At 34.2% G+C, this 16,111-nt stretch overlaps 1 protein-coding gene across 1 annotated transcript in view; it reads left to right on the top strand.

The window, feature by feature from the left end:
• nAChRalpha1 (nicotinic acetylcholine receptor alpha1) overlaps positions 1-16,111 on the top strand; it is a 641,991-nt gene that overhangs the window by 352,363 nt on the left and 273,517 nt on the right. Inside the window, exon 2 of the mRNA XM_069838062.1 lies at positions 7,566-7,766. Coding sequence (XP_069694163.1) covers positions 7,584-7,766 — 183 coding nt within the window. The 5' untranslated portion in view covers positions 7,566-7,583. The remainder of the gene's footprint in view (positions 1-7,565; positions 7,767-16,111) is intronic.

Raw genomic sequence — 16,111 nt, forward strand, 5'->3', positions numbered from 1 at the left:
AATTCAGTGATTAAGTAAAAAAAAATGTTGTTATTAAAGAAAATATATTGTTGTGGTTGAAATAACGGGTTGGTATCGACTATGTGCGAAAGGATCAATTTTACCAACTGCGTCAACATTGTTATGTGAGCAGAGCAACTGCGCACAAAACTTTTCGTAGTAAACAAGCGAACATCGCACAAGGAAAGGAGAAATTCAATGTTAGCTCTAAGTGTGTGGAAAACAAAAATATTGAGACGTGTGGTGACACTGATATCGTTAGTCATTTTTCCCGTGTAAAAAAAAAAAAGTGACGTGTTGGTTGTACAAGTGTCTGCTGTTCTTGTGTCTTATTGTTAGGAGTGGATTAAAGAAACCACTACAACGTACGAAAGATAGATAAACATGAGAGGAGGCTTGGAGGAGCACAATTAAAACATGTAAGTAGAATTTAATTAAATGGTGCGGCTACACACATTTTATTTAGCAACTAGCCGTACCCGTGCGCTCCGCTGCACCCGTTAGAAATAAATATAAAGTAATTACATAATTAAAATAGGACATTTAATCAAGGGAACATTCGTGTTTGATAGAAGGATAAATCGTTTAATATGTTACTTAATTTAAATTGCATCCAAATTATTAAAATGCGATCATTTTTGTCCAGAGACCACTCATTTGATGCAATGACAATTCCTTTAACATGTTTCTTAATTTTTATTACATGCAACCATACTTTAATGAACATTGACATCATTTAGATTTAATGTGTATACTTTATTTTACTTGTTATATGTTTCCATTGAATTATGGTAATAACTTAATTTTAACCCTTGTTTTCTACGTATTCAGTAAATGGCGCTTGGCCCACTATGGTTCTGAACCCTTTAAATAACTTAAATTATATTATATAATATTACATTACATTATATATTATATTATATTATAAGTTACTGTAATAACATTATAGCATTATGTCCATCTAGAGAAACTACACTTTCCAATGGTGAAATAATAATTAATTATACAAATCGGTTAATTTAGTTTCCGATATTACTTCATGCACACACAGAAACATTCTCTTTAGGCTATCTTTCATAGCTTTCGATTGTTGCTGTCCAAGGCCCCTTATAGACGAAGTCATTTTTTTAAATTTATTACACGGCCTTAGATGGCAGTTATTTTAATTTTAAAACTCATTTATGTCATTAAATATCAGTCCTATCAAACATTTTAAAGTAATAAAACTTATCGCAAATTATTTGTAAAGAAACTTTTGTTATGTAACATTTTTCACAAAAATCAATAATAAGCGAGACATTTCGATTTATTTAATTCAGGCCCCCTTATAACCCCGCTTTTAAGTAATGTATTTTGAATGCCATATAGCCTAAAATCTAAGTTACAACGAACTTAATTTATATTCCAATTTTCATCGAAATCCGTTCAGCCATTATCGCGTGAAACGGTAACAAACATACAGACAGACAAACAAAAATTTCAAAAAAGCGATTTTCGGCTTCAGGGTGGTTAATTATATATGTTAGGACCAATTATTCTTGGAAAATCGAAAATTACCAGAAAAATGTCGGCTGCAGATTTATTATTAGTATAGATGAGTTAAGGCATGTCCATGAAATAAATTGTAAAATAACTATATAAGATGTAATCTCAAATAGCATGAAGCACGAAGCAGTAAATGAATTATTGTAGGTACAGTATATATTTTTTCACTCTGCAACGGGTAAATATCCGGTGCCAGTGGTAACTAATTACACTCATTAGTGATAATTAATAATAAATACAGTTAATAATATTTAGTACGTTATTTTACGACGCTTTATCAACATCTCAGGTTATTTAGCGTCTAAATGAGATGAAGGTGATAATGCCGGTGAAATGAGTCCGGGGTCCAGCACCGAAAGTTACCCAGCATTTGCCCATATTTGGTTGAGTGAAAACCCCGGAAAAAAAACCTCAACCAGGTAACTTGCTCCGACCGGGAATTGAACCCGGGCCACCTGGTTTCGCGGCCAGACGCGCTAACCGTCACTCCACAGGTGTGGACATAAAATTAATAATGATACTACTAATAATTAATAATAATAATAATAAATAACAATATTACAATAAATAACGATATTGAAAAGACTTCTAAAATTAATGGGAAGAAAAAGGGCCGATGCTGGAATTGATATTTCTTCTGTAGATATTCACTGGGTTACGAATAGAATCATTGTTACATATGGGCTTATGTGAAGGCGGCAAAGAACCTCAGGCTTTCTTAAAAGCCATTTGTAAGTACACATAAATAACATCTCACTTGATATGTGTCAGAGGAAGAACAATTTGTTTGTATACATCTGAAGACTGATTATTGTAACTTGTAGCTAATCGGCGATGTACGCAATGGAAGGGAGAAAGAAACTGGTCAGCCAGCCCCGTTATATACACGTTACATATACTTACATACATACATGCAAAAATGTAGAACGGTACATATATATGTACAGACATACATACATACATATATACATATATACATACATACATACATACATACATACATACATACATACATACATACATACATACATACATACGATAATGTGTTAAATTGGAAAAATCATATTAAAGAAATTACCCACAAACTAAATTCAGCATGTTTTGCTATTAGATCTATGCAAAAGATAGTAAATATCAATACCTTAAAAACAATATACTTTGCATATTTCCACTCGGTAATGAGCTTTGGAATAATATTCTGGGGAAATTCCACAGATAGTAACAATATATTTCTATTACAAAAAAGAGGAATTAGAATAATAGTAGGTGCCAAATCTAGGGAATCGTGTAGGACTATTTAAAAAAAATTACAAATAAAGCCCATGGCTTGTCAATATATCTTTTCACTAATAATCTTCTTCGTATGTAATCGTGATAACTTTGTAACTAATTCAACAGTTCATACTATAAATACACGTAAAAAAATGGCTTTCGTACTCCATCGGCAAGTCTATCGTGCTATCAAAAGGAGTGCGTTATATGGCAGTAAAAATTTTTAATAGCCTCCCTATCGATATAAAAATGAAACTCAAAACATAAGATTATTTAGTGCCAAATTAAAGAAGTACCTAATTTCTCACGCCTTCTATTCTGTAGGTGAATTCAACAACGCTTCATGCAATTGATACTAAAACTTTGTGTTGTACTAGTAGACTATATTGTAAATCTCGTCTGTATATATTTCATCTAGACTGTGGCTATAAATTAAGACTTTATAATAATATTATCTTTTTTTGACTTGTTCCATATTCTAGCTGTAAAGCAAAGTAAGAATTATTTTTTTAAGTCAATACTGTATGCTAGAATATATTTTCCTGTTTGTGATTATGTATTCAGTGTTTTTTTTATTATATATTTTTTGTTATTGTTATTTTAAAGTTAATACTGATTGTGTATATGTATTCAATCTCTCTTTTTTACTTAATTCTGTTTATTATTATTTTTAAGTTAATATTTGTATGTATTTTTCTGTATGTGATTTGATCCTGGTTGAGTGGAAGAGAAGGCCTGATGGCCTTAACTCTGCCAGGGAAAATAAAACTATTATTATTATTATTATTATTATTATTATTATTATTATTACCATGGAATGTTAATTAATACAGTACACTTACATACATACATACTGTACATACATACATACATACATACATACTATACATACATACATACATACATACATACATACATACTGTACAATCATACTGTACATACATACATACATACATACATACATACATACATACATACTGTACAATCATACTGTACATACATACATACATACATACATACATACATACATACATACATACATACTGTACAATCATACTGTACATACATACATACATACATACTGTACATACATACATACATACTGTACATACATACATACTGTACATACATACATACATACTGTACATACATACATACATACATACATACATACATACATACTGTACATACATACATACATACATACTGTACATACATACATACATACATACTGTACATACATACATGCTGTACATACATGCATACTGTACATACATACATACTGTACATACATACATACTGTACATACATACATACATACTGTACATACATACATACATACATACTGTACATACATACATACATACTGTACATACATACATACATACATACATACATACATACATACTGTACATACATACATACATACATACTGTACATACATACATACATACATACATACTGTACATACATACATACATGCATACATACATACATACTGTACAGGCATACATACATACACACATACATGCATGCATACATACATACATACTGTGCATACATACATACATACATACTGTGCATACATACATACATATATACATACGTACGTACGTACATACATACATACATACATACATACATACATACATACATACATACATACATACATACATACATACATACATACATACGTACGTACATACTTCGTGTCTTATTATGCCTACACCTTATACCTTGGTAAGCCAGCACTGTAATATCTGCAGACGCACGCCGTACCATGTTAATAAACCATGTCCAGGCGAGAGAATTCAGACTTTATGAACGCTTGACAACGTGGAGAGCTCTCACTTCCCGCTTAACTGTCCACATGAAGCGAATGTAATTTTTGGTCGCTTTGTTGTATTATTGTCATGTGTGACAGAGGCTGAATGCAGTGCCTTCACTACGCATGCGCATAGACTGTACTCGCATAAGCACCTCGACCACCCCTTCCATCACAACCTTTACATCTCTCCTGCATATAAAGCTACTTTTGTAAAGTGGATGTATCCCTAGGATGCGAAGATGGGAATAAACATTTTAATATGTTCTACTAACTACCTAACTGGACATAACTGAGCATACAATGTGAATTCCAAATAGTTGTTAATAACGAAAAGATAACGTACACACAAACATAGTTACAGTTAATATACAGAGTATCAAGAGGAATGTAAAATATTTCAGGATAATGTAATTTGGGTTAATCTACATGGCTTTAACCTGGTATACATTCCTATGTCGGAAATGTAACGTTTGAGAAGTTATTGATGGGCGAACTTTTAAATGGAGAGGGGCATTATACAGAGTGTTTCCGAATTGGTGTTACAAACTTTCAGGGGTGATGGCGAAGGCTACATATATCAATTTGAGATAAGGAACCCTGGTCGGAAATGACTGAGTCGAAAGTTATAAGCAAAAATAGTTGTGTGGAAATGGAATTGTAAGCAGCAATGCTCACAACTTTGACCACATTACACCCTCCTTTAAATCTTTATCCTGGCTGCAACTTAGTAACCGTAGAACACTTCATTCGCTGTCTCTTCTGTTTCGAGTTCTCCACACTTCTACTCCAAACTATCTTCGTTCCCGGTTTAACTACTTATCCTCCAATCACAATCTAAACACCACGTCACAGGAGAGCCAAATCCTAGCAATTCCTGCCCACAGAACATCCCACTATTCATCCTCTTTTACTGTCACAGTCCCCCGTGAATGGAATTCTCTACCTCAGAAGATAAGGGGCTGCCAGACAATAACCACTTTCAAAAAAAGGCTAAACGATTCCTTACGGGCGCAGTCAAATTGAAGTTATAATAAATTGTGATCAAGTTTAATAATTTAATTTAATTTAGGTATGACTATCATTACTATTATTGTTATTATTATTACTGTTATTATTATTATTATTATTATTATTATTATTTTATTGGTGTTGTGAAGATGAAAAGAATTGTCATTGTATTATATTAATTATGTATTATATTGTCTTGTATTGTAGTATTGTATTGCTTTGAATTGTATTGTATTAATTATGTTATATTCATAGCATTGTAGTAATTTTCTATCATACTGGTTGAGTGGAAGAGAAGGCCGAATGGCCTTAACTCTGCCAGTTAAAATAAACCATTATTATTATTATTATTATTATTATTATTATTATTATTATTATTATTATACTTACTTACTTACAAATGGCTTTTAAGGAACCCGAAGGTTCATTGCCACCCTCACATAAGCCCGCCAGCGGTCCCCATCCTGTGCAAGATTAATCCAGTCTCTATCATCATTCCCCACCTCCCTCAAATCCATTTTAATATTATCCTCCCATCTACGTCTCGGCCTCCCTAAAGGTCTTTTTCCCTCCGGTCTCCCAACTAACACTCTATATGCATTTCTGGATTCGCCCATACGTGCTACATGCCCTGCCCATCTCAAACGTCCGGATTTAATGTTCCTAATTTTGTCAGGTGAAGAATACAATGCGTGCAGTTCTGTGTTGTGTAACTTTCTCCATTCTCCTGTAACTTCATCCCGCTTAGCCCCAAATATTTTCCTAAGCACATTATTCTCAAACACCCTGAACCTATGTTCCTCTCTCAAAGTAAGAGTCCAAGTTTCACAACCATACAGAACAACCGGTAATATAACTGTTTTATAAATTCTAACTTTCAGATTTTTGGACAGCAGACTGGATGATAAGAGCTTCTCAACCGAATAATAACACGCATTTCCCATATTTATTCTGCGTTTAATTTCCTCCCGAGTGTCATTTATATTTGATACTGTTGCTCCAAGATATTTGAATATTTCCACCTATTCGAAGGATAAATCTCCAATTTTTATATTTCCATTTCGTACAATATTCTGGTCAAGAGACATAATCATATACTTTGTCTTTTCGGGATTTACTTCCAAACCGATCGCTCTACTTGCTTCAAGTAAAATTTCCGTGTTTTCCCCAATCGTTTGTGTATTTTCTCCTAACATATTCACGTCATCCGCATAGACAAGAACCTGATGTAACCCGTTCAATTCCAAACCCTGCCTGTTATCCTGAACTTTGCTAATGGCATATTCTAGCGCGAAGTTAAAAAGTAAAGGTGATAGTGCATCCCCCTGCTTTAGCCCGCAGTGAATTGGAAAAGCATCAGATAGAAACTGACCTATTATTATTATTATTATTATTATTATTATTATTATTATTATTATATAATTTGGCACCACGTGCCCTCCTTCCCTTAACTTTTGGAACAGTCATGGAAAGATGGTATGGGCCGGATGTCTCCTACGTGGGTACCTGGCCGATACAATCTGTGAGCTTGTCTACTGTTTTTCATTGGCTCATCCGTATTCGAAAATCAGGTCTGCTTATTCCGCTCTCGTGTACTCCTCCATTTCAATAGGACTGATCGACTGTACAACTTGCAGTTGCGGTACTCCCTCTATGGAAGAGAACTTTTTCATGGGCCGTGACTTTACGACACAGGACTCATTGCTTTACTTTCTTCTTAGATGAAAACCTGCCGTAATAGAGGGATCTAGCATACGAGTACTGGCCACCACGTCAGTGGGAGAACGCCAAATTGGCGAGACCTGCTAGGATGCAAAACGTGGTTTATAATACCTGGTAACTGTTTGACAACTGCTCTCTGTATGGGAAGGTCACTTGTGTTTTAGCAGGGAACTTTTGCTTTTTGTTTCAGGGGTGGACTAGGCCTAAGATGGGGAGCGTGTTTCTGGCGCTCCTTCTGGCGGTGATCGGGGGAACCGTGGCCAACCCGGAAGCGAAGCGGCTGTACGACGACCTGCTGAGCAACTACAACCGGCTCATCCGGCCCGTGGGCAACAACTCGGACCGCCTCACCGTCAAGATGGGACTGAGACTCTCGCAGCTCATTGATGTCGTGAGTACAGCACTAATATGTACTTGGAATTAATATTCAAACCCGTACAGGCTGAAGCGCTCGGTGGGCGGATTGATCTCCGCGCAGGTTACATTTCCTCACCTACACAAACGCGTCGAAAGAGGGGTAGCGGTGTGTAACGGTATGTGTGTGAATGTTTCTTTTTTTGTAAATCCAACAGAACTTCGATTTCCGATGTAACGATTTGATATCTTTTCGTGTCTGCGCTCATGTGTCGGCCTCCAGCTGGATGGTAGATGGAGTCGTTCGTCCGCGCTCGTAACACAGGTTGAAGTAGAGATTATTCATTCTCCTTTTGAGGGTGTGGTAACCACCATCGGTTATGTAAGGTATTAAATATCGTAGATCCATATTTTCAGAGTGTGTTCATTCTATCCACGGCAAAAATTTTGGCTTAATCCTTAGCTTCACTAAATCTAAATCCTAAATTGGAAATCTCGCGATTTGCCGTGGTGATAAAACCTTTGCTCTGATGGTAAGTGCACATCGGGAGTTACACTTACCAGGAATAACAATAAGTTACATGTATTCCTGTTTGCATATGATGGTAAGGATTGTGTGAAGTTTGTTGTTAATATGTTAATATGTAGAGAGAGAGAGAGAGATGATTAAGAATCCTGAATCTTAAGAACTACTCTGGGATCTGAATTTAGATCATACTACTGATTGATTATGATGTTGGGTATTTTCATTCCCAAATATATATGGAACTTGATTTTAAGTGTCCTTTCACACGAGGTCACTTAATCTTCAATACACCTTCATTACCTTTCTGGAATTTTAAACATAGAATACTTCAACACAACCATTCCTAAATCTAAAGACTTCACTAACACAATTAAAAGAATAACACACAATCTAACTTCAACACAACAACCATTCCTAAATCTAAATACTTCACTAACACAATTAAAAGACTAACACAAAATCTAACTTCAACACAACCATTCCTAAATCTAAAGACTTCACTAACACAATCTAACTTCTACACAACCATTCCTAAATCTAAAGACTTCACTTACACAATCAGAAGAATAACACGCAATCTAACTTCAACACAACCATTCTTAAATCGAAAGACTTCACTAACACAATTAAAAGAATAACACACAATCTAACTTCAATACAACCATTCCTAAATCTAAAGACTTCTCTAAGATAATCAAAAGAATAACACGCAATCTAACTTCAACACAATCACTCCTAAATCTAAAGACTTCACTAAGATAATCAAAAGAATAACACGCAATCTAACTTCAACACAATCACTCCTAAATCTAAAGACTTCACTAAGATAATCAAAAGAATAACACGCAATCTAACTTCAACACAATCACTCCTAAATCTAAAGACTTCACTAAGATAATCAAAAAAATAACACGCAATCTAACTTCAACACAATCACTCCTAAATCTAAAGACTTCACTAACACAATCAGAAGAATAACACGCAATCTAACTTCAACACAATCATTCCTAAATCTAAAGACTTCACTAACACAATCAGAAGAATAACACGCAATCTAACTTCAACACAACCATTCCTAAATCTAAAGACTTCACTAACACAATCAGAAGAATAACAGGCAATCTAACTTCAACACAACCAATCCTATATCTAAAGACTTCACTAAGATAATCAAAAGAATAACACGCAGTCTAACTTCAACGCAATCACTCGTAAATCTAAAGACTTCACTAACACAATCTGAAGAATAACACGCAATCTAACTTCAACACAATCATTCCTAAATCTAAAGACTTCACTAACACAATCAGAAGAATAACACGCAATCTAACTTCAACACAATCACTCCTAAATCTAAAGACTTCACTAAGATAATCAAAAGAATAACACGCAATCTAACTTCAACACAATCACTCCTAAATCTAAAGACTTCACTAACACAATCAGAAGAATAACACGCAATCTAACTTCAACACAACCATTCCTAAATCTAAAGACTTCACTAACACAATCAGAAGAATAACAGGCAATCTAACTTCAACACAACCATTCCTAAATCTAAAGACTTCACTAACACAATCAGAAGAATAACAGGCAATCTAACTTCAACACAACCATTCCTAAATCTAAAGACTTCACTAACACAATCAGAAGAATAACAGGCAATCTAACTTCAACACAACCAATCCTATATCTAAAGACTTCACTAAGATAATCAAAAGAATAACACGCAGTCTAACTTCAACACAATCACTCGTAAATCTAAAGACTTCACTAACACAATCTGAAGAATAACACGCAATCTAATTTCAACACAATCACTCCTAAATCTAAAGACTTCACTGACACAATCAGAAGAATAACAGGCAATCTAACTTCAACACAACCATTCCTAAATCTAAAGACTTCACTAACACAATCAGAAGAATAACAGGCAATCTAACTTCAACACAACCAATTCTATATCTAAAGACTTCACTAAGATAATCAAAAGAATAACACGCAGTCTAACTTCAACACAATCACTCGTAAATCTAAAGACTTCACTAATACAATCTGAAGAATAACACGCAATCTAATTTCAACACAATCACTCCTAAATCTAATGACTTCACTAACACAATCAGAAGAATAACACGCAATCTAACTTCAACACAACCATTCCTAAATCTAAAGACTTCACTAACACAATCAGAAGAATAACAGGCAATCTAACTTCAACACAACCATTCCTAAATCTAAAGACTTCACTAACACAATCAGAAGAATAACAGGCAATCTAACTTCAACACAACCATTCCTAAATCTAAAGACTTCTCTAACACAACCAGAAGAATAACACGCAATCTAACTTCAACACAACCATTCCTAAATCTAAAGACTTCACTAACACAATCTGAAGAATAACACGCAATCTAACTTCAACACAACCATTCCTAAATCTAAAGACTTCACTAACACAATCAGAAGAATAACAGGCAATCTAACTTCAACACAACCATTCCTAAATCTAAAGACTTCACTAACACAATCAGAAGAATAACAGGCAATCTAACTTCAACACAACCATTCCTAAATCTAAAGACTTCACTAACACAATCAGAAGAATAACACGTAATCTAACTTCAACACAATCACTCCTAAATCTAAAGACTTCACTAAGACAATCAGAAGAATAACTAGAAACGTGTAAAATATCTTGTTAAATTAATATTACAGTAATTGAAACATAAATAATTCATATCAAAGTCAATTGCGTTGTAATACATTCCGTTGATCCTGTAATGAATTCATATGTCGCAGTCATTGCTCTCTCTCTCTCTCTCTCTCTCTCTCTCTCTCCAACTGTAATTTTGTTTATTTTTATTCGAATTACATTACAGAGTTTACCACATGTTATGAACAGAATCAATAAACCAACAACATTTGCAATTAAATCAGGATTTATTCACTGATACCTTATTTGCATTACTAACCAGTCAGAGATCAAAAGTAAAAACAGATTTAATTTAATAGTCCCCTGGCAGTTATACAGCCGCGACTGCATAATGAATTTGTGCCTTGAGAACATTTGAGATTATAAATGACGTCACACTTTTGTTTCACCCTCAGCCTTTTATTACTCTTCACTGCACAGAAAAGGCGATGTAGTTATCATTGGCGGATTACGTGCCACACTCGGAAAATTTATTTTTCTGTATGATCTAACATGTTACGAAAATGATTTGAACCAGTGAGTGGAAAAAGGGAATAATTACATTTTTTTGCTAAATTGAACTTAGATAGCCATTTTGTTCCTCAATGGTAGACCTATTGGATGAGCTGTAAAAGGGAATATTACTACTATTCTTACCCAGGTAAAATCTCATGTCTGTTCTGTGTTGAGTGGAAGAAGGAAATAACTTCTGTAGTAGTTCCCTTTTTCCACTCAAGATTATGCCAATGGCTGACTCAGCTGTTCTATTACAGCTAATATTGAAAAAGTTTTATAATAAACTAATAATATATGATATATGAAGAGAAAATTGAGAATGTGGATAGAACATTTTCTAGCATTTCCGGGGTGACTTTAGCACAGGCTTCAATGATACAGTTCTTTAAATGTTCCATATTCTCAATTTCCCTTCATCCTACCAAGCTCTTTAGCCCCAAAAGAAAAAATCAAGAGATGTTAAATCTGGAGACCTGGCCGGGCATTCTATTGGTCCACGTCGACCAATCCAATGTCCAGGGAACTGTTCGTTCAGTCTGCTGCAACATATCTGTTGCTTAACCTACGAGAATGAAGAATGATATCAATTGTTTCCTCTTTCGATAATGCCATCACTTTCGATAATGCCATCACGAAAATCAAGAAATTTGTTACAGAAAAGCTTCAAATAATCACAACAATGCATTGAAACTGTCACAGATTAAGCAAGCAGTAAAGCAGGAAAAGTTAATTTTAAACATAGATATGTATCAAAACGCGTATGTCTTACCTTATTTGTAGATATCCTTCTTTCAAGATATTTATTGACACAATTATCTTCGAAGCTATAAGATTGAAATATAAGAAGATAATTCAGCTTAACAGGTTACCATCTCTTGCATAGTTAACCCTCGGAATACCAAACGGATATTCTGGCTACCCCAGCTATAATACAGACGTGGACAAATTATTAACAAAATTGACGATTTTTATGATAATTCTGTTGACAAAATTTGACTTTTCAATTTAGACTACAGTTGACAATTTTGCATATTTCCATCATTACAGTAGACAGAAATATGCAAAAATGTCAAATGTAGTTTAAATTGAAGAGTCAAGTTTTGTAAAAATATATAATAAAAATCTTCAATTTTGCTAATAATTTGTAAATTAGCAAAAATGTCAACTGCATTGAAGAGCCAAATTTTGTGAAAATATGAAACAAAAATCTTCAGTTTTGCTAATAATTTGGAAATATCCAAAATGTCAACTGTAATCCAAATTGAAGAATCGAATTTTATAATAATATACAATAAAAACCTTCAGTTTTGCTAATAATTTGTAAATATGCAAAAATATCAAATGTAGTCCAAATTGAAGAGTTGAATTTTGAAAAATATACAATACAAATCTTCAATTTGGCTAATTATTTCGAAATACACAAAAATGCCAACTGTATCTAAATTGAAGAATCATATTTTGTAAAAATATATAATAAAAATTTTTCATTTTGCTAATAATTTGCCCACGTCTGTATTATAGTCTTACTAATAAACCGTGTGTAGTTTTTATACTAGACTTATGCAGAGTTGAGACAGATAACTTTACTAATAAACCATGCATAAGCGATGGATGTATGAACAGCCTGTAACTATACAATTGGAATTGCTTTGCAGAAGGTATTACGGGGTGGACCATTTCAGTTGATACTGTACAATATCTCCAAAACTAAGCGTTGTAGAAACATATGTCTTGAATAAAAGTTGCTTGATGTTATGGGGAAAGTAAATGCCATTTGTCGTGTTTTATTTGGAGGACGTTGTCATGGTTATTTTAGGGTCAATTAAATTTTTTAAAATAGGAACCTACATTTTTTATGTTGTTTTCTCATTCCTCATAAAAAACTAAACAATATTTGTATGAAGCACTTTGCAATAATTGTTCTTACACCAACGTCTCATTACCTTTTAAGGAACCCGAAGGCTCATTGCCGCCCTCACATAAGCCCGCCATCGGTCCCTATCCTGTGCAAGATTAATCCAGTCTCTATCATCATATCCCACCTCCCTCAAATCCATTTTAATATTATCCTCTCATCTACGTCTCGGCCTCCCTAAAGGTATTTTTCCCTCCGGTCTCTCAACTAACACTCTATATGCATTTCTGGATTCGCCCATACGTGCTACATGCCCTGCCCATCTCAAACGTCTGGATTTAATGTTCCTAATTATGTCAGGTGAAGAATACAATGCGTGCAGTTCTGCGTTGTGTAACTTTCTCCATTCTCCTGTAACTTCATCCCGCTTAGCCCCAAATATTTTCCTAAGCACCTTATTCTCAAATACCCTTAACCTATGTTCCTCTCTCAGAGTAAGAGTCCAAGTTTCACAACCATACAGAAGAACCAGTAATATAACTGTTTTATAAATTCTAACTTTCAGACCTTTGGACAGCAGACTGGATGATAAGAGCTTCTCAACCGAATAATAACACGCATTTCCCATATTTATTCTGTGTTTAATTTCCTCCCGAGTATCATTTATATTTGTTACTGTTGCTCCATCCTATTTAAAAAAATTAAATTGACTCAAAAATAACCATCACACCGTCCTCCAAATAAAACACGACAAATGGCATTTACTTTCCCCCATAATATCAAGCAACTTTTATTCAAGACATTTCTTTCTACAACGCTTAGTTTTGGAGATATTGTACAGTATCAACTTAAACGGTCCACTCTGTATACCCGAAACCCCCTGGTTAAAGCGTTGTATATAGAGAAAAAATGGCCGCCCCTCTAACAGCTGTTCGTATCGACTGTCATTTAATGACGATGGTTGCCTTGTAACCACAAAAGAACAAACCAAAGAGCACAGAATAATTAGAATAATATTGCTGTAGCTTATACTCTTTGGCCAAAATATAGTGTGGTAATCGATCACAGCCACTTGTACTATCGATAATTAACACGGCACACTAGAGCACTGTACCGGATGCAATAGAGAACCTCAGATATTCTATTACCTTTCGTAATGAAGTAATGACGAAAATATGACGTAGCTGTGTAAAGGCCCGTTCACAATGAAAATTAAACATAACCGTAACATAAACACAGAAGTTTGCGCCGAGGGTACCAAATGGGATCATTCACTATGATTCACATAAGCATTGACATAAACATTACCCTAAGACGTTAACGTGAAAGTTTGCAAACTCCAAACTTTCATGCTTATGCTTACGTGATTTGCAAGCAGAACACAATCGTGGAGCGCTGAAGTATCCGACAGAATATGAGGAAATGGCGTCGTTGTTATGTTTCCATGGTTACCAATATGTTTGCTGTTATGTTTATGTTCCCATCGTGAATGATGGTATGACTTCTTGATTTTACCGTAACGTTTATATTCTTAAGTTAACGCTTACGTCATGTTTAATTTTCATTGTGAATGAGCCTTAATAGTTATATTGTTATACACGACGTATGTAGTGATTATTAGTAAGGATATTACACACGACTTATAAATGAGCTACTCATTGTATAAGACAGTTAAACGTCTGTATATAGAGTTTCTATTAGTAAGACCGTAAGTGTATAAAATTAATGTTCGCTACAACAGGCATATCTGTCTTTATGGTGTTGTTAAATAAACTTCTCACATTACAACACTGTATTGTATATTTATTGTTTTCTATTTTTTTAGAGGTATTGTTTAAAAACCGCCTGGGGTAGTCAGATTACCCCGTTTGGTATGGTATAGTATGGTATGTTTTCTGCCTCTTCTCGGAAATTTATGTATGTATGTACGTATTTATTTACACTGCAAGTGGGCAAGCACCCTGTGGCAGTGGTATATACAATATTAACAATACACAGTTAAAATGATAAGCAATACACAATAAAATTTACAATACATACTACAATTTACAACACATATACAATTTTATACACAGTACAATAAGAATACACAATAATAATAAAACATAAACTAAAACACTTACTTTTACAACACAACCTACATAATTATGTATAGGTCCTACATAAGTTTCAATAGTCTTTCACTTTACTCTCATCTCATTCCCTGTAGTGGCACTATGACGCATTTCACTGACACTTTAGCACACATTTTACTGACACTCTGTAACATATTTCACTGACACTATAGAACACATTTCATTGACGCTATAAATTATCACTGATCGGAACTGTTCCCTGCACTGTAAAACCATAATTTCACTGACTCACCTCGCTTCACTGATACAACAGTTCAAATAAGTCAAATAATTGCATTCTTATGCATACTTATAAACAGAACTACATTTAAACTAAACATTTCTAGTTTAAGGCCTTCTTACACGCTATTTTTAAATAATTTACAATTCAAACCAAGGAAGTAAACTCGTAAGGCTAGATAAATGCATGTCACCTTAAAAAATTAAATGTTGAATGTCACCTTAATTTTAATTTTCACTTTATACACAACTCTTTAAATTATTCTTGAATCTCCTTAAGGAAGGACAGCCCTCAAAGACCGCTGCAGGTAGGTCATTCCAATCATTTATAGTTCTGTTTAAGAATGAGAATTTACCTACATCCGTTTTCTGTTTCCTACATTTGATTTTAAAATCATGATCGTTCCTACCATAGTACGTTGGCTTTTCTAACCGA

The sequence above is a fragment of the Periplaneta americana genome, chromosome 1 (genome assembly GCF_040183065.1).
Source record: "Periplaneta americana isolate PAMFEO1 chromosome 1, P.americana_PAMFEO1_priV1, whole genome shotgun sequence".
In the NCBI taxonomy this organism is placed as follows: Eukaryota; Metazoa; Arthropoda; class Insecta; order Blattodea; family Blattidae; genus Periplaneta; species Periplaneta americana.